Source organism: Populus nigra, chromosome 1 (genome assembly GCF_951802175.1).
Source record: "Populus nigra chromosome 1, ddPopNigr1.1, whole genome shotgun sequence".
Classification (NCBI taxonomy): Eukaryota; Viridiplantae; Streptophyta; class Magnoliopsida; order Malpighiales; family Salicaceae; genus Populus; species Populus nigra.
The window spans coordinates 1534014-1553399 of NC_084852.1; the positions used below are offsets into that span (position 1 = coordinate 1534014).

The 19386-nt window shown below is 34.5% G+C and overlaps 3 protein-coding genes across 3 annotated transcripts; 1 reads left to right on the forward strand and 2 right to left on the reverse strand.

Moving 5' to 3' along the window:
- The first annotated feature begins 206 nt into the window (after positions 1–206).
- LOC133700107 (uncharacterized) lies at positions 207–6022 on the forward strand. Its single transcript, XM_062123691.1, has 8 exons — positions 207–696; positions 1269–1364; positions 2607–2717; positions 2791–3100; positions 3444–3534; positions 3904–4237; positions 4662–4810; positions 5263–6022. Exons 1-8 carry the CDS (start codon positions 358–360, stop codon positions 5777–5779), a joined length of 1947 nt encoding a protein of 648 aa, XP_061979675.1. The 5' UTR covers positions 207–357; the 3' UTR covers positions 5780–6022.
- Positions 6023–10499: 4477 nt separating this feature from the next.
- Positions 10500–11204, reverse strand: LOC133680939 (auxin-responsive protein SAUR78). The gene has a single exon (XM_062103989.1). It carries the CDS (start codon positions 11163–11165, stop codon positions 10782–10784), a length of 384 nt encoding a protein of 127 aa, XP_061959973.1. The 5' UTR covers positions 11166–11204; the 3' UTR covers positions 10500–10781.
- Positions 11205–13737: 2533 nt separating this feature from the next.
- On the reverse strand, positions 13738–18174 carry LOC133692017 (uncharacterized). The gene is made up of 11 exons (XM_062112671.1): positions 17854–18174; positions 17446–17634; positions 17249–17302; positions 16589–16699; positions 15893–15955; positions 15532–15786; positions 15242–15388; positions 15135–15162; positions 14795–14865; positions 14248–14307; positions 13738–13964 (listed from the first exon to the last, which is right to left on the reverse strand). The coding sequence occupies exons 1-11, from the start codon at positions 18091–18093 to the stop codon at positions 13896–13898; spliced, it is 1287 nt and encodes a 428-aa protein (XP_061968655.1). The 5' UTR covers positions 18094–18174; the 3' UTR covers positions 13738–13895.
- Positions 18175–19386: the final 1212 nt, after the last annotated feature.

Genomic DNA, 19386 nt, shown 5'->3' on the forward strand with positions numbered 1-19386 from the left:
ATTCTAGTTTTTTATATATTAAATTTGATTTAAGAAAATAACAAGAAATATTTTTTTTTCTGTAAATACACTTACTTAAGCATCTTCCCAAAAACTTGATCAAAATATAGAAATTAAATACCTAAACCATTAAAACAAAAATAAATAAATAAATCTATAGTGTAGTGGAAAGTCTGGCGGCTCTTAACTAAAGACCCGACCCGACCCGACCCGAAACCAAAACCCTACTAAAACCTTCTCCATCTCTCTTTCCAATTTCCATGGCGACTGTCTTGCTCTTCAAGACATAACAACACCAGAAGAACCCTAAACCCAGGGGTTCTCTCCACACTGTCTTTTCTTTTTGCAAAAAAGGAAATGGGAAGAACAAGTGAAATTGGAGGGCTAATCTCAGCAGTAGCAGCCTCCATTTCTTTTTCTCAATCAAATCTTGTGTCTTTTGCTGATGGCCCTTTTAATTTCTCTCCTTTTTCTTCCTCAAATCCTTCTCCTTCCCCTCCTCAAACTTCTTCTCTTTCTGGCCAATCTCAGCCGTCCGCTTTGCCTCCATCAACGGTCGCGGGTAGTGGTGAGTCTGGTCCTAGAGCTCCTAGGAATGATAACCCACGAACGACGTCGTCTGGTTTTGATCCTGAGGCTTTAGAGAGAGGTGCTAAGGCTCTGAAGGAGATTGCCTCTTCTTCCCATGCTAAAAAGGTGGAAACTTTATTTCAAAGAAAGTAGTTTTTTGTGGGGTTCTGAGGTTGTTTTAAGTATGGCTTTTTTTTTGGTGGTGGGTTTTATGGGAAATTTGTGAAAATGGGTTTGTGGTGTTTTTGCTTGGTTTTTTAAATTAGATTTTGTTTATTGTTTATTGGGTGTTTTTTTGGTGGGGGTGGGTTTTTAAGTGGGAGAATTTTTTTAGATATTTTTGTTGGGTTTTGTGATTGCTTTTGTGGAGTTTTGATTTTAGCTTTGAAGTTTATGTTGTTATTTCTAGTTATGGAGATGAGTGGATAGAGAATTTCAATTATTTGAAAGTCTTTATTTTTTTTGCATTGGTATAAAAAAATTAGAGTTTAAGTTAGTTTTCTGGAATTGCTTGAGTGAATTGAATTGTTCTTATTTTTCCATTTCCAGGCCTTTGGATTCATTTTGCTGTTGTGAAATTTGCGTGCTCGAAATGACTTTTGAGAGGATTTTTTGGTTATTCATCGATGTAGAATGTGCATTTGAATGGTTTCTTCAGTTAATGGATGGGCTAATAGTGGTGCTTGTTGTCTGTGTAGGTCTTTGAATCTATAAAGACACAAGAAGCAACGAGACAGGCAGAATTGGCTGCAAAGGCTGCAGAATATAAGGCAATGCAAGCTCAGGCAGAAACTGTAAGTTACACTATGATAAGTTCCTCTCTTTTTTAAAAAAAATTTCCATCAAGCTTGTGACTTGTGAGACCTCTTTGTTAGCCATTAAATGGTTGGTGGCTAAGAAGTCTTAAAGATACTTGAAGCGAAAATGCATCTTGGAGTCTCTGCTGTTGTCTTGTTGGGTTCCTTTTACTTGATCAAGTGGTGGCTAAGAGTCACCTGTTATTTTTGTAGGTCTTCGAAATAATAACATGACTGACCTCAATTTCTTTTTTGGAAACTGCCAACATATCTCGGAGTTATGAACTCAGGAATGCATATTGCTAGGATAGGCATTGAATTCTATACGTCATTTATTGCTCCTGGAATACAAATGAGGGGGCTTTCCTGACAAAATTAAAGTTAATCTGCTTGGTTGCAATTCTTCTTTTTTTGTGACCAAGTTTTCTTATTTAGGCATATCAGGTCTTCCTTTAGTGTGGATCACATAAAATGTTCTTCAGTCGGTGGCTTGCAGAAATTGCTATGTGATCTTAAATGCCCTTTACTAGCACCCAGTGGATTAGTTGTTGAGGTGAAACATCTATCTTATGCTACTATTTCCAGATTGCTACTTTCCACTGCCAACATTTTATCCTCTATTAGGTATTAGATGTAGGTTGAGAACTTGTGCTAGATGTGTTTCTTCATTTTTCTCTGTTTTTTACTGATGTGAATCGGAGTTCTGTTGGGGAATGGTTGTGGTTCTTTATTGGTTTTCCCTGTGTTTTATTTGTTATTGTTATCTGTGCAGTTATGTTAGGGTTAAGACAATTTTTCTGTAGATCAGCTTCTTATTAGAAATCTGTTAGTATTTGAGTCATAGTTTTTCTTAAATTTCCTGTAGTTTAATTTTGAAGTTTTAGCTGAAATCGGTATTTGTGCACTTAGAAAATTTCCAACCATTAAGCCCCTTTGCTTTCTTGTTGAATGAAAGGCACCCACTCTCCTAAGGGGAAAAATAAGTTTCAAAATAGAGGCAGGTAATTTGTTTTTCTCTGCTCATTAATTCACCTTAAGCAATGTACTTGTTAGTTGTGGCAAATGGCTTGTGGGAGATTGGGCTTTGATTTTTTGTTATGAGAAGTTGACAACCTGTGTTACTATATTCCTGTAGAATGAATTTTGCTTTTGCAGACTTGATGTGTTTTGAGGATTGGCACATTTTTTGTTGCTGACATATCATCATTTTTCTTAAATATTCTTCCATTTGCTTGGCAGGAGAGACAAAGGGTGGTATATGACGAGCAGAAGAAGCTGGCTCAGCACCAGGCGCAAACTAAATCCCAGATGGCTCGCTATGAAGATGAGCTGGCTAGGAAGAGGATGCAGGCATGTACTGTTAACATTTTAGGATTGAAAGGAGTTATTTCATGGAGAGGAGTTTAATTTGTTCATATTACAGGCTGAAAATGAATATCAAAGAGCAAGGAACCAAGAGCTCGTGAAACTGCAAGAAGAATCATCAATAAGACTGGAGCAGGCTCGAAGAGCAACAGAAGAACAGATTCAAGCACAGCGGCGACAAACAGAGAGGGAAAAGGCTGAGGTAGAACGTGAAACAATTAGAGTGAGAGCTATGGCAGAAGCAGAAGGGAGAGCCCATGAAGCAAAGCTAGCTGAAGATGTTAATAGGCGAATACTGAAGGATCGTGCAAATGCTGAAATGGAGAAATGGGTTGCTGCAATAAACACTACCTTTGAGCACATTGGAGGTATAAACTCAATCACATGCACTAGCTTAAACTTGGAGAAAGCCTTGTTTGAAGAGAGCCTTGGCTGTGGCATTTATAAAAGATTATGATTATTAGGAAGGGCTGGACTTCTCTTGGTTAACTGATGGCCCTACCTCTCTATCCTAGCTCAGGGACCCTGTCCATCAGCAAATCAACTGAATGTTTGATGGTCCCTGATTTCTCTACATCAAATCTGGTGTTCTGCTAATTAATTTTAATAGTACTCTACATAAAGCTTTAATTGCATTGTTTTGGTTTTATTTGCTCATTGATTGTTGCTTAAGAAGATACCATCATATGTGAGTGTATCTAACTTTTATAGGTGGTTTGCGAGCTGTTTTAACCGATCAAAACAAGCTGGTTGTTGTTGTGGGAGGGGTCACAGCTCTTGCAGCGGGGATTTACACAACAAGGTAAAAGTTACTCTTGCTTGAAGATGCTGATTGGTGGGCTTGTATGCTGTTAGTGACCTTTGCAGGTTTTTTCCTGTAATTAATATGTAGTCAAACTTTGGAGATTCTGAGTTTGCTATGTTTGTTGTTATTTTGAGAAGATGAGAAAATGTATTTAGCCTTGAGTTGTCAAGGTCTTAAATGGTTGATCAGTGTGCTGAATATCAGTTTACATCTTTAGATGATGTCTCGTGGGCTATGTCTGGGTCTGCTATTGCACAGTTAGTGTGGAAGTGTGAGCAGTCAATTTTCTACTGTGTCCACCAAGTCTCCTGAGTGTGTGAATTAACTCTACAGTTTTTGCTTTTGCTTCCAATTTTTGAATTGCAGAGAAGGCGCTCGAGTGATCTGGAGCTATGTGGATAGAATATTAGGACAACCATCACTAATACGAGAGTCCTCCAAGGGCAAATACCCTTGGTCAGGAGTTTTTACCCGTTCCTTTAGAACTTTATCAAATGGTGCTAATAAAGGGTCAGCTTCTAAAAATGGAAATGGATTTGGTGATGTGATTTTACATCCTTCTCTTCAGAAACGAATTGAACAGCTGGCTAATGCAACTGCCAATACAAAATCCCATCAGGCTCCGTTTCGAAACATGCTTTTCTATGGTCCTCCAGGAACAGGGAAAACAATGGCTGCTAGAGAGTTGGCTCAAAAATCTGTATGATTTCTAAGCTTAATTAAATTTTTTTATTATTACTTTGAAGTCTTCAATTCATTAATTATGCCATGTGATGTCAATCTTCTTTGTTCAGTATTGAAGTTGCAAGCATGAATTGAGAGATTGTAGTCTGACCTTGTCATGTCATGGATTCATTGGGATGGAAGTCAAAATGTTTGTCATAAATTCACATGTTAATTGCCATAACCATTTCTGCTTTCTGCTGGCTAGCTAGTATTTTTTATTTGGGATTAGATATTGGGCACTTTTGAGTCCCAAGTTTGATAAATGTAAATTTATTGACACTTCAAATTGCTCTTGTAGAGTTAGCATTTCCTATGTTATCACATCATATTAAGATAGCTTCTGAAAAATGTGTTGCTGCTTCTTTTCTTCTTTCTTCTGACTTCAAATTTACATGCAGGGTTTAGATTATGCCTTGATGACTGGTGGAGATGTTGCTCCTCTGGGATCACAGGCTGTCACAAAGATTCACCAGTTATTTGACTGGGCCAAGAAGTCTCGGAGGGGTTTGTTGCTATTCATTGATGAAGCAGATGCATTTCTGTGCGAGTAAGTGACAATTTTCTTTTGGATAAAAGAATTTCATTTCAAGGAGTTTAAAATACTTTGTTACTTGCCATATAAGATGCTTGAGGTGCCATTCTTCAGTCTGAAAAATGAACTAAAATAAAATTAAACAAATAAAATAGACTAAAATACCCTTTAGTTTGGTGTGTACTTATACAGTATCTCTTTATGGAGAGAACATTTATGCACTGGCAGATAATTGTATTAGTTTTAGAATTTTAGTCTACTTTAATGCAGCCTGTGTTATTCTGAGTGAGCTTTTAAAATGTTGCACTATATAAAATAATGTTAAATGGGGAAAAGCAAGACTTAATTTGCTCATAAATATTACTGCACCCTGCTAGTTATTTAGTTCTAGTAAATTTATTTTCAGTTTTACAAGTTGAACCAGGTTCCCACTTGAGAGAAATCAATTTGTTTCCTGAACATTGCAGGCGGAATAAGACCTACATGAGCGAAGCTCAACGAAGTGCACTTAATGCCCTTCTTTTCCGAACTGGGGACCAGTCCAAGGACATAGTCCTTGCTCTTGCCACAAACCGCCCTGGTGATCTTGATTCAGCTGTTGCAGACCGTATAGATGAAGTCCTGGAATTTCCTTTACCTCAGACAGAGGAACGTTTCAAGCTGCTCAAGCTTTATCTGGACAAGTATATAGCTCAGGCTGGATCAAGAAAATCTGGCTGGCTTCAGAACTTGTTCAAAAGACAACCGCAGAAGATAGAAATAAAGGGATTGACCGATGATATCTTAAAGGAAGCAGCAGAAAGAACAGAGGGATTTTCTGGGAGAGAAATAGCAAAATTGATGGCAAGTGTCCAAGCAGCAGTTTATGGAAGTCAGAATTGTGTGCTTGACGCGGCCCTCTTCAGAGAAGTGGTAGATTATAAAGTTGCAGAACATCAACAAAGGAGTAAACTGGCATCAAAATCACATGAAAAAAGTGCTTAAGGTGTCTGTCTGTTGAAATGCTTTTTTTATTGGGCAGTTCTTTTATTCGGTAATGATAAGGTACATGAGTGACTTAGATAACCAAAAAAGCCCACATTTTTTGGTTCCGGGCATCATGTTGTTACCATTATTTCCCCCCCTTTCATGGGGGAATTTTGAAATGTGTTAGATTGTGATATGATTCTTCGGTATATTTGTTTCATTTGGCTTGTTATTGGCATCTTTGCCATGCCCTCCCTTCAACTTCTGTTGTAAATTTACCCAAAAACGAGTGTCGGAGATGATGTGCTGGTAAATTCGTAAAGAATATGAATTAATAAAAAGCATGCAAACACAAAAATCTTCCCTATGAATCTTCAAAGAGAATTATACAATGTAACCCAAAAAAGAAACAGAGAATACAGAGCCTTATGGAAACCTTCATTGCTTTAATCTTCAAGATATAGATCGCCCTTCATCTTCAAGATATCGTCGGTCTCCAAGGCTGGCCAGCCACCGTCTTTCCCATCTTCCCTGCATACGAGGAAGAGAGGGACTCTTTCTTAGATCAGGATAGGAAGACAGTTTTTGAAACCAGGATAATGAAACTTTTCTAGGCTTCTAGCCACTGCCCGTCAACTTTCTATGGTCCATTGCAACTTTGGAAGAATTCTACCTTGGCATTTCTTCATGAAACATGCCATTCCAGATTGCTGCACCGGTATTGATAATTTCCATAACGCTCGCCAGTGGATTTTGCACAAGGAACGCCGTGCAATTTCTTCAACAAGTCTTCAAGCAAGATATGTTCCTAAATCTCCTAACGTTATAGATCTCCAAAACCAAGCAACAATTAGGCCTGCTGTGCTCAAATTCTTCGTCCACAGAGAAAACGAATTTGTCATTCCAAGTAGGGTTTGTGTTCCCGGTTCTGTCAACTCTTGAGACAACCTTTTCCTTAGGGTTGATGTAGGCCACCACGTAGGTTTGCATAGGAGTTGAAGATGAGTTGCTCATAGACATGAGCTCTTGTGCTGATATGAGAATGATCTCCATGATGATTGCTTTACGTAATGAAGATGTCTCCATGCTGACGCTGTAGAATGAATATAGGATGAACAACTGGGGTTTTTTCTCTCAGGTATGAGAGAATAGGTTAAAGGGTCCGGAAGCATTGTGCTTCAGCTTTGAAGTATTTCACTTCCATTTGAAGGTTGATCGTCTTCATATATAATGTGCTGTTTGTTTTATAATCAATTTCAATAATCATCAAAGTCAAGTTATTGCAAATATAGAGTTATATAAGTAGTTATAAATCTCGGACAAGTTTGATAGATTAATCTAGAATTTAGTTGATTCGGGATTTAGATTAGTCATATTTTAAAAAAAAATAAAAAAAGAAAATAGATTAATTAATCTAGTCAAAAACCTAAGTTAACCCATTAATCTTTTAGTTATAGATTTGACCCAGTCAAAACCTAGCTCTTAACCCGTTGATTTTTAAAAATATAATTGTTCAAAATATTGTAAAGTATGTGTTAAAGATTTATAATCAAAACTATGAAAACTAGAAACATTTTATATATCTGGAGAACATAAAATTAAAATTAAGCAGATTATACTTTAATATATCTTCTATTTTTTCAAGTAATGTTGCATTACATACTATCATAATTCAGATAAAAAAATATATATTCAATAAAAAAAAGTAAAATTATGTTCTTATTGTTAAAATATAATTAAAGAAATCAAAGCAAGCAAAGGAATTTTTTTCTAGTTGGATATCAATATAAACAAGGTTGTTAAAATCGCGATTTAACTCGTAAAATCGTACGATTTTATAAGTCAATACATGCTTAACGTGCGCGAAATCATTCTAAAAACTTGAAAATTGATAAAATTGAGTTAAAATCGGGTAAAATCGTTAAAATCGAGTGAAATCACATACGTAAAAACACGATTTCACCACCGATTTAACGATTTCATCATAGAACATAAATTGTCATTACTGTTTCCTCCAGCTCCAAGTGTCCAGCAACTATTGGCCTATTGCTATTACAGAATAAAAGCAAAATCACGTTATTTCATCGCGTTCAGTTTCACTTTCATACACATAGAGAATAAAATAGAAATCCTTAAATTTCTAAATCCTTAGTCTCTTTCTCTCAGCCGTCCAACAATCAACCAACACCAATAGCCCTCTTCTTTTTTATTTTTCCATCATCGACAGTGTTTTTTTCACCGGCCACCATGAGATCCAGAGTCCGTTATATAAATGATTCTTTAAAATTTAAATGATTGCCGAAAAAACAAAAAGAGAAAAGATAATAGAAAACAAAGAGTCGGTTAAGAGGAAGTGAAATGGAGAGACAATGAAAAAACTAAAAAAACACACTAATTTTCCAAGTAAAGAATCTAAAGCATACAAATTAACAAAACCTAAAATAGGTAATGTTTTTACAATGCATAAAATTATTGTTTATTATCTCACAAATTATTGTGGATTGTAATAGTGATTTTTTGTTAAAATTTTCAATTTGATCCTTGAAGTTTTTCTTTGTATAATCGAGCTCTTTTGAGCCAAAATTAGTATCTAATTTCATGTTTTTTTTTTTGAAAGAGAGTTGAATTGAAAGATAAAGAACTTAAGTGAGAAACACGGGTAATATAGATGGCGCTTTCAAATTTATTTGTGAGGTACATTTTAGTCCCCAACTTTTTTTTGTTATAAGGTGACTGGTCCCTTTAATTTTAAAAAAAATACATTTTGATATCAAACTTTATTTATTTTATTTTTCAATTTTTTTCATGGGATGAGAGAAAGGATTTGCTAGATTCTAAGGAATAGAGAAAAAACTCTTTGTTGGTAACGATTACGACTACCAAAAAAAGTTAAAATTGGTGTTAACAAGTTCCATTAAGTTATAAAAGTCTTATGATGGTTATTTTAAACTTCAATGTAGCCTACAAAACCCAATCTATTTCAAGGATGCAATATTTTTTTCAGTTTGATTTAGTGGTTTGGATCCTTTTTTTGATTTAATGGGTTGATAGGTTAGTTTCTTGATGTTTGTATGGTGTTTTGTGGTTGAAAATGGGTTTATTAGGTTAAAAACCTTGTAGGTCTGATTTCCTAACTATAACAATGATGGCAAAAATCTGAGTTGGCAGACCATACATAGTCTACCATAGCAGATGACGTGTCCTCTGCATATTCTTTATTTTCAAAAAAAATAAGGGGACGGACAACAAAAAAAATAACAAAGCAGGCCTAGGTGCACGGGCCTAGACTTCAAGGCCCGCACGCCTGGGCTTTTCTTTTTCTAGTACTTTTTTTTTTGTAATTAATATTTTTTAACTATATTGGTTGTCTTTAATTTTTTATGAGGTTGGTATGATTCATATGTAATTTTTTATATATATTTCTTATAAATTAAATTTATTTTTATTTTATAAAATAAATTTTATGTGTTTGTTAATTTTTATTACAAATTGGTTTTAATAAACAAATTCATTAAACACAACTGGATAAATGACTCATGTCAAGCTATTAAATATCTTGATTTATATTTGTATCTTAATTGTTGCAATTTTATTTTTATTTATAATCAATTTCTTTTTCGATTGAATTATCATAACCTCATGATTTATAACACATAATAAACACACAATCTTGATATATCTCATGTCCAGATCATGAATTTCACGTGTTAACCAAGCTTTTCCCATAACAATTTTTTTTCATTTATTTCTTGTTGTTGTTGCTTTATTTTTATCGTATTATCAAATTAATCAAAATTTAACTCGATTATCGAATTTTTCTCACTTCTTTAAGAGCACAATCATCTTCTATTTTTTTTTGATTTAAAAAAAATTATCCTACTCGCAGCATCGCGCGCGCCACCAATCTACTCTGATCTAAACCCAACCAAATCAAAATAAATATTTTTTTAAAAAAAAACATTATTTTAGATATGAAACCTAATTTAATCCAGTGACATGCAAGCTGACTCAATAATGCAGATACGTAAGCTATTTTTCAAGTCTAATCACAAGCCAGATTTCAGAACCATACCACCGCAAGTTACTTACTATGATTCCAAATCCGGTATCCTCCCTATCTACATCCAAGCCTTTTCAGGGCAGCTTTTTGCCTTTTTTAAGAGCCCAGAAAGCTCCTTGTAAACACCATATAAATAATTAGTTAGTGTGTTGATGCGATCATTTTCCTTTCTAAACAAAAAATTATACTATACAAAGACTCTGATTCTACCAGCGGAAAGGTACTTTCATCTCCTTCCAAGTGTTTTTATTATGGCTATCTTCAAGGCTGGTTGGTGGTGTTTCAAGATCTTGTTGGTGCCATATCAAGATATGGTAAGATCTCAATAGTTTCCACAATGGAGTGGAGTGATGATCGTAGGTTATAATGTTGTAATCATAATCATCAAGAAGCTAGGAATTAAGCAATGATGGTGGTAGCTAGTATTTGCTCATTGATCTTCTTCCTTGCCTTTTTTTTTATATATAAATGTTTGTTCTGATATTATAATTATATTTTTTTACTCGTTGATGAAGGTTTTTTCATTAATTTACACGTTAATTGAGATTAAATTCTTTTCTAAACGATTTTAAAAAATTAACGAGAAATATTCAATCACTTCTTAATTACTTCTACCATGAAACTGAACAGTGTTATTATTGAATCGCAGGACTGAAATATAATTTTTTACCGAACAGGGAAAAAAACAACCTTTGAGGGTTTTTATTTATACGAAGGATCAAGAATAATGAAATGAAAACAACAAAGAATCACCATGATTAAACATTAGATCATGGTGTTTACCATACACTAATCCAACAATTAAGAATGGTAATTAGAGCATTACGAGCAATATTACTCCAGAGCATTATAATCCCACTTCGAACTAATAAGATCATGCTGGCACCACCTGCTTACATGAAGATCGATTTACCAAGTCCTTGACTGATGCATGCTTGGAGAGATCGAGCTCCATTGATTCTAGAACATGTAGAGATCAGCTAGTTCTTCCAAAGAACCAAAATTAACACTTGGATCTGCATTTTCAAGCATCCATAAAAGGTGGTCAAAAAAGACAACCTCGCATCTCACCACCAAAATGCTATCCTCTCCCGGCTTTTGCTTTGACTTCTCGATGAGAGCATTCACTAAAGGATGGCTCAAATACTTGGAGCTGATGACATACCTCTTCCTTGTGCTTCCAACAAATATAGTCGCATGGTTTTCATCTTCTTGCTTATGATCATGATGACCCCATAAATCTTCTCTGGTAGATTTGGACCTTGGGCCACTGTAAGATGAAGATCTCCCTAGTTGCCTCGACAGACTCTTGCATTTACGTAGTATCAAACTGATCTTCTTCATTGTTTTTTGAGGGAAACAAGGAAAGAACAGAAAGACAATATGAATGGGCCATGCATATATAGGAGACTTGCCATATACTCACAGAGGGTGCTACAGCAGCAACTGGGGTGGCTGGCTAGATCAGCCATGGTGGGTGCTATGTCATTGTTTACTGTGCTGGAAATGTGGGGCATGTTGAGCCCTGCAACCGAACATTTCGAGCATCAATGACTTAAACAACCCATCTTTTTATGGATCGATGTTGTATGGTGGGGCTTTTACAGGCACAAAAGTACACACAAATGCTCTAGTTACTGGTCAATTGGGCATTAATGTCCAAGCCCACAGTTTTCATACCAGACCTGGAATTTGTGTAATTCTGTGTTTAAGCATTATGATAATATGGATTATGGTTTAAAGAAATAGGTTTCAAAAAAATATTTTAGATGTGATTTTTAAAAAATATATATATGGGATTATTTTATGTAAAATAAAAAAAATTCATCAATAAATACAAAAATATATATAGGCAAGGATCTAATATAAAAAAACATTAGAAAAAAAACCATCCCAATAAAATATTTCCAAACGTTTTTAGTAGTACTAAGGCTAATTTGGACAGACTAGGATAGCTCAGTAGCATTGAAGTGTGAAGATAATTAGAGCTAATGACAATTAAACATTGATCACAAATGGATCAGCTAATAAAGCTAAACAAGTGTGTTGGGTTTTGAGGATTAAAAGTAATCGGTTATTAAACTCTATCTAATTTGATAAATTATTATAAAAAATTCACGATCCAAAACCTAAATCAGACTGGTTGATTAATGACTTGATTAACCTAATCAAACCTAATTAGATCAACACATTTTTAAAAAAAAATCAAAACTCGATTATTTTGAACTATAAATGACTCGATGATTTATAAATTGACCCAAGAATTTAGTGAATCCATGGTTAGACCGGGTACGATGGAAAGCAATGAACTTCTTTCCAGCTTAGCTTCGAAGTGACAGAAGAAGGGATTAGTGCTTGCTTAGAAGCAGAAGCAAAAGCATAATCCATCACATCGGTTGGAGGATCCATGATGAGTCAAGGACCATCCGTCTTAAGATAAAGCATAATCAAATTCAAATGATGCTATTAGTTGGAGACTAAAGACAAGAGACCATAATCAAATACAACCCTTTTATTTTATTTTTATTTTCATTTTATATTTCATGCTTTTTTTCTTCTTTTTTTCTCTTATTTTTTTACTTGGCTAATTTTTTAATTTGAGATTTTTTTATAATTTTATTATTTAGTATTAAATGGGTGTAGAATTAAGATTTTTAATTGAACTTGAGTTTTTAATTTCACGAGTTATGAATTTAAAATATTAATTTAGGTTTAAAAGATTCATTCGGATCAATTAGTATAGGTTTAAATAGTTAATTTACTATTTTTTACTATAATAACTTTCATACTCATCCAGTTATTATGATCTTTTTTATTCATTTTTACAAAGTTAAGTTGTTATAATGCCTATAAATACAAAACAACATTTAACTTGGATTTAATGTTTTTTTTTAAGAATTATTTTTTTTTTTTAATTTCATTCATCAATGTTTTAACTAGTCGAGAAGTTTAATTGGTTGGAAGACAAACTTTGTAAATGATTTTTTTCATGTTTTGTTTAGAGTTATTGCAATCTTGAACAAGCATTTATTTTATATTTGATGCTTACTTGATTTCACCAACATTGAAATTATTTTAAAAAAAATTATTAAACTCAATTAAATTTATAAACCGAGTTATATGTAACCGAGATCATCCAAAATATCATCTTCAAATTATTTAAAAAAAAATCTTCTTTTCTTTTAATAAATTAATTCATACTTTTACAGGTCATCCATATTTTCTTTTAACCTATTAAATCAATTAATTCTTATCAGTTAACTTTTATAGTTTGGTTGAAACTTTATGTCAAGCAAGGAACCAGGTCAAGAAATTCAAGATTTAACTGCTTACTTAGTTTAATAATATTACCAAAAAAAAATATCCCCACATTCTTAGCAATATTTTTTGCATTTTAAAAAAATTAATCCAGCCTGCAACATATCCCTGGAAATATATTCTTATAATGACAGACACCAGTTTCAGCACCTTATGATGCAGAATGAGCTTGTGTACAAGCCAACTAGCATGTAGATACCTCTAGAAATAAAATGTAAATTCGTTAGTACCTCTAAGAAGCAAACGGGGTCTAGATTCGGAACCCAAAATGAACAAGAAAATGCATCTTCTGGCTTCTGTTCGGCACTTGAGGATACTCAAGTTGCTGTCAAGACTATTTTCTAGACCTTATTCTTGTATAATATTCAAAGAGTGCATGTGAAAATTCCATCCAAACAATACTTGGGATGAAAGTAGTCCAAATCACCTTACATGATACATGCTCTGCTCTCAACTTATCCATAAACCTGTGAAGTCTCGATGAACGGGATAAAATAACTCATATCAGTTTTGTCTGACATATTATGAGCTGTTCTACTCATCCCGGGTACTCTCAGCTTACTCAGCCAAAATTCTGTGGTTTGCTTGGATGAGCAGATAAAAAATGAAAGTGTTTCATTTTGTATGCAAGATACGTCCCCAGTTCAAGATGATTTCAAGAAATGAACACTATCTTTCACTTGAGCTGTATTCAAAATTGTTCACCAATTGTGTTGGAAAAGCAACAAGATGTGTTTATCTTTAGTATAATGGCTGTTAAACGTTGAAACGAAACAGCATTACATCTCCTTCTTGAACTATGTAGTCCTTGCCCTCAGATCTCAACTGCAAAAGTCAAAGTAGAGCAGGTAAGTGAATCTTCAAGAGGAAAGGAACCTGAAATAAGACTACATGCACATAAAGGATTCACAAGTAATCTCCCACCCAACACCCCCCAGTTTGTGTGTAGATGTGAGTGTGTGGGGTGGGTTGGAAAGAGATAGAGATTGTTCATTCTCCCAATCTGTCTTTAAGGCTGGAGAAACATGAGGGCAGTCCTCCCAGGATGTGTCTATGCTTCGTTACTATTCAAGGAATATTAAAGTGCACAGAAGAGCAACAAACTCACAAGTCCTTTTTCCCTTGCGGCAGCAAGTGAACCAGCAGCCACGAAATCATCATAAGACACCTATAATAAAACAAAAACTCACCTTAGTCAAGTAAAAACTAATGGTCAGACAAGCAATGGTAGCATCAATAACTGAACAACAGCTGTGCTTGTCGCTTGAGCTTATCATAACAAAATCCAATATTGCAAAAGGTAGGATATATATTCTAAACACTTCAATGAAGAAGGAAAAAACCACATGTCTACTCTTCTACTCTTCAAGATCATTGCGTTGCCAGCACTCAAGCAATTCTTCTTCTTTTCTCTTTTTTTTTAACAGAAGAGGGAGGGGGTTGTTAAGAGAGAATGCTTAAGCCCAGGAAAAAGAACTACCAAGGCACCCAAATGAGGGATTGACATCCCAGCAATATTCTTAGATATAAAAGATTAATGTGAACAAGTTAGTTTTACAATTGCATAAACACAATTCTCACAACCATATTTGACTAGAAAGTCAACAATCTGAACATTAATATAGAAAGCCAAAAAATCTAATTAAGATGCTTACTGTCTCAGCTCGAATAAAACCCTTCTCAAAGTCAGAATGTATAACTCCAGCAGCTTGAGGTGCTGTCATTCCTGAATCAAGAGGGAAAAAAACTCAGGCAACAATCATAACAGTCTGAGTAGATGTAAAAAGGTATCAGTTGGGTGGTTTCAGACCATTCAGCTTTACTTCATGACAAAATGTATACATGCATCCCACATATAAAAGACTCAAAGAAGTAAGCAGATTTTTCTCTCCTACAAAAGTCGGTAAAACTGATTCTCAAGCGGAACAAAATATAAACATTTTCTTGAGTGAGTCAGTTTCAATTAAAGAAAGTTCAGCAGACAGCAAAACTAACCTGCATGTATAGTCCATGCTTTTGATTCCTGTGGAAAATAAGAAAATACTCCTTCAAATAATGAACATAAATAATATATTCAGAAAACTTTTTATCAAACTATTCACCTTCTCTCCAGAGGTAAAGTATGTACGCAACCCCAGAAGGCTATATGTTGCTGTGATGAGGTTTCCAAGGCCGCTTTCACTAACACCAAGTGATTTCAGAAATTCATTTCGTTCTTCAAATGGCAGTTCTGTAAGCTCTGATTCAACCTGCAATAATAAGCATCCTTAAATTACCTGCTTCATGCAACAATTGAAAATGACAATTCAAAGCTTGTACAAGGTATATTGGTCTGCAATAAACAGCACAACACATGTATAGAGGCTAAGGTTTCTAGAAGATATCACTGTACCTGTGCAGAAATTGTAACTAGTCCAGATTGTAACTCAGATGCAAGATTCATCACTTCTTTGACATAAGGATTATTTCCAGCATCAGCTAGCTCAGATTCTGCAACATTTGCCACATATATGACTGGTTTCATAGTAAGCAAGCAAAGATGCTTTACTGCATCCTTCTCAAAATCTGTTAATGCTACAGATCGTGCTGGTTTTCCATCCATGAGTGCCTCTCGAATCCTTTCCAAGGCAGACTTTTCAGCCTCTTCCTGAAGTAAGAAACTTGCATTGGTTTATATAGTATCTATCTGAAATTGCAAATATAGCAGACAGACTGCTTGCACAGGCATTGAAAGCAAAGAAACCTTATTTTACCTTGAGTTTTGATTGTGAATCCCTCGCCTTCCCTTTCTTGAGCTTCTCTAATCTTTTTTCAATCTGCATTTCTTGTAAAATGCATAAATTAGTTCTGTCAGCTTATTTGATGATGATTAACATATGTTAACAGTAACATACAAAGGTTACCTTCACAAGGAACTTTCAAGTAAATGCAATTAAAAGAAAAAAGGCACCGCTGAAGAACAAGAGTATAAGACCCCATTTGAGCACCCTATCTGATTTATTTTTGCACCAAATAATGCCTTTGACTTCAAATACCATCAATGAAGTAAAACAAGACAAGATATATGAGATTTAGAAACTCCCCAAACTAAATGTATGCCCTTCAGCCCTTGTATAAACTTCCAAAAATCTGAACACTGCAAATGAACAGCTAATTGATAGAGAACTACCTGGTTATGTATATATGAGGAAGCAACGGGTATAATATTGGCCAAAGGAAATTGAGATTTTAAACTTCTACCTGACCGCAGGATCCTAAGTGGTGCGATATCAAATTTAGCACATAAATTTCAAATACTTGGTATATAAGCTTGCTCTTTCGCAAGCTTCTAACATCTCATATCAGTTTGCACTTTGCTGTCTATAAAGTACCATCACAAATAAAGAGTTCAAGACAACAATAGTATGAAAATGCTGAGGGAGCAAATTTTCTAGCTCTATTTAGCATACCTGATCCAAGTCTGAGAAAACAAGCTCTAAGTTGATTACATCAATATCAGATTTAGGATCGACCTTGCCATTTACATGAACAATGTCATTATCATCAAAACAGCGAACAACCTGAACCAAAACGAATAGGCCTTTAATACACTTTCACATCAATAGTAGCTACTTATTGCCCAGCAACAGTATTCAGGATTGTGCAAAAAAGCAGGCCTTCCAGTAGACATTCAAACTTGTGAGTTAAAATAAATAAGTCATTATCCTGCATAGTGATGACTACAAACATCCTGATAAGTAAGATAGAAAAGCGCCAGCCCCCGAACCCCCAAAACCCCCCTGCTGCTTCCTTATCTAGTTTATCGACTCAGTTGTTGAATTAGACCATCACCAACTTCAAGGAAACAACAAAATGTGAATACCTGAGAATGCCAGTTCTGCAAGCATTAGGGTTCAGTTCAAGGGCCACCACCCTCTTAAGAAGGCAAGCCCAGCTTCCAGCCTAAGATTGTTTGGGATGGGAGAAAGGGATTTACCACTAGACTAAAACCGCCAAAGAGCCCAAAGAAAAGGCAGTTTTGTCAAGTATACTGTGATGGTAAGTAACTAGAAAAGAGCAACAATGTGAACAATTCATAAAAAAGAAAAAAGATGTGAACAAGGATGAACCTGAAGAATGGAATCAACTTCTCGAATATGAGATAAGAACTTGTTACCCAACCCCTGCAAGAAATAAATCAAAATAGCAAGAATACAAGTCAACACTGTACAATCAAACTTCAAATCCAAATACAAAGCCATTTCTTTTCCTCAAAAAGGTTTGACTATCGAATCAATTAATTCCAAAATAAGAAATAGCAAACAACCTCCCCTTGACTGGCACCCTTGACAAGGCCAGCAATATCTACAAATTCAATAGATGCCGGGACAGCTCGTTGAGACTTGCTTAGTTCAGAAAGTACATTGAGTCTTGAATCTGGAACAGCAACAATCCCTACATTCGGCTCTATTGTACAAAACGGAAAATTAGCAGCTTGAGCTTTTCCATTCTCCACCTGAAAACATGACATTCAATCCCACATCAAACGTTTTCATACACCACCAGAATAACAACAAACAAAATAAACACAAAAATCCATGGTCCACCCCTTCAAATATTCAAACTTTACTTCACATACTTAGCAGAGAGGCCCGCAAGAACAATTCTTTATCCATTTCTCTAATTTTCTAAAGAAGCAAAGAAATTTAGCAAAATGGGTGGTAGAGATACTTACAACAGCATTGAAGAGAGTGGATTTGCCGACGTTAGGAAGGCCAACAATTCCAGCTTTCAAGCTCATGCTTATTTTTGAAGAAGAAGCGGAAAACCGCCTATTGGCAATCCCAAAAAACCCTGTAAATTGGGAGTTGTTAGTGAAGAAAGAATGGTTTCTACACAGAGGAAATGATGATGTTGATTTCTTTGGAAGAAGAGACAAGGCAGGTACAAGGTTGCTGCACGCTACTCTTGCCATTTTAGAGAGACAGACAAGGGTTTATCTGTGAGGAAAACAGAGGGAAAAGTGGCCACTGAATGTAAAACCTTTCCCCGTTTCCTCTTTTCTTTTCTTTTTTTGAAAAAAAAAAACAACTGGATAAAGCTTCGGGGAAAAAAAAAAGCTTTTACTCATTACACGTAATTTAAAAAAAGAAACAAAAAAATTAAATTTGTAATACCTCCATCCTTAATCCTTAAGAAAGAGATTAAATATGAAATACTATGATAAATTTACATTATTAAACTGAAAATGCATTTTCTCTGTGACTTCTTTTCATGGCTAATTTTTATTTATTTATTTATATATGTCATCATGTTCTTCTATTAATAGTCTATTCTAATGAAATTTTGATAAAAAATTTTCTATAAATAAACATATCAAGTTATCGATAATTATTTTTATTTTACTCTCTCTCTCTCTCTTATATATATATATATATATATATATATAATTAATGAGAGAGACAAAGAGAAATATAATCCAAATACACATGAAAATTTATATGAAAAGTATATAATTATCATCTTACATAAATTATTTACTTAAGAACTTCATTATATAAAATAAAACATAGATAGGATAACATCATGCGAAAAGGAAGGAATGGAAAGAGTTTTTAGTTTAGGTTACAAAATTAATTACATGCACAACAAAAGTTCTAAATTCATGGAGTCCTTATTATCTAATTATTTGGTCCATTAATACATGGAGGTCCTACAACAAAGATTAATTAAGCATATAATTTCATGTTACGAACATGGTCTTACTTTTAAGTGCAAGTGATAATGAAAGTGCTCATCATTTCTATCAAATCTTATAGAAGCTTTCATGAATGATGGTTACACTTCCACGATAAATACTAAGGACATTTACACATGCATTTGTAAATTAACTAGAACATGCACAATTATCAAAATTTTACGAAGACTTCGCCATACTAGTTTTATATCAACAACCCATCTTTTCCCTTAGTTACTTCTACCATTCTAGGGAAGATATTCCAAACATTTAGTTTTCCTTTTTTTTTATAACCACCATAATTTTATAGTTTTTGATATTTTTGGTAATGATCCCAACCTTGGCTTTCGCTTATTGCGAAAACAATTTCATTACATTGGTTTTTCAAAAAACTTCAAAACAATCTCAATATTGGCTTTCGCTCATTGCGAAAGCAACTCACATTCTTTGGTTTCCGAAAACTTCAGAAATAATCTCAACATTGACTTTCACTCGTTACGGAAGCAACTCAAATTCATTGGTTTTCGAAGC

Bases quoted from the DNA above. Each gene is read 5' to 3' on its own strand.
- LOC133700107 (XM_062123691.1), top strand. From the start codon at position 358: ATGGGAAGAACAAGTGAAATTGGAGGGCTAATCTCAGCAGTAGCAGCC. The intron at 1,365-2,606 runs GTAAGTTACACT...TTTGCTTGGCAG, and splicing joins TGCAAGCTCAGGCAGAAACT to GAGAGACAAAGGGTGGTATA. The intron at 4,811-5,262 runs GTAAGTGACAAT...TGAACATTGCAG, and splicing joins GCAGATGCATTTCTGTGCGA to GCGGAATAAGACCTACATGA.
- LOC133680939 (XM_062103989.1), bottom strand. From the start codon at position 11,165: ATGAAGAAGATCAGTTTGATACTACGTAAATGCAAGAGTCTGTCGAGG.
- LOC133692017 (XM_062112671.1), bottom strand. From the start codon at position 18,093: ATGGCAAGAGTAGCGTGCAGCAACCTTGTACCTGCCTTGTCTCTTCTT. The intron at 17,635-17,853 runs GTAAGTATCTCT...TCATGTTTTCAG, and splicing joins CCACTCTCTTCAATGCTGTT to GTGGAGAATGGAAAAGCTCA. The intron at 15,163-15,241 runs GTGAATAGTTTG...TATTTTCCACAG, and splicing joins ACTTTACCTCTGGAGAGAAG to GAATCAAAAGCATGGACTAT.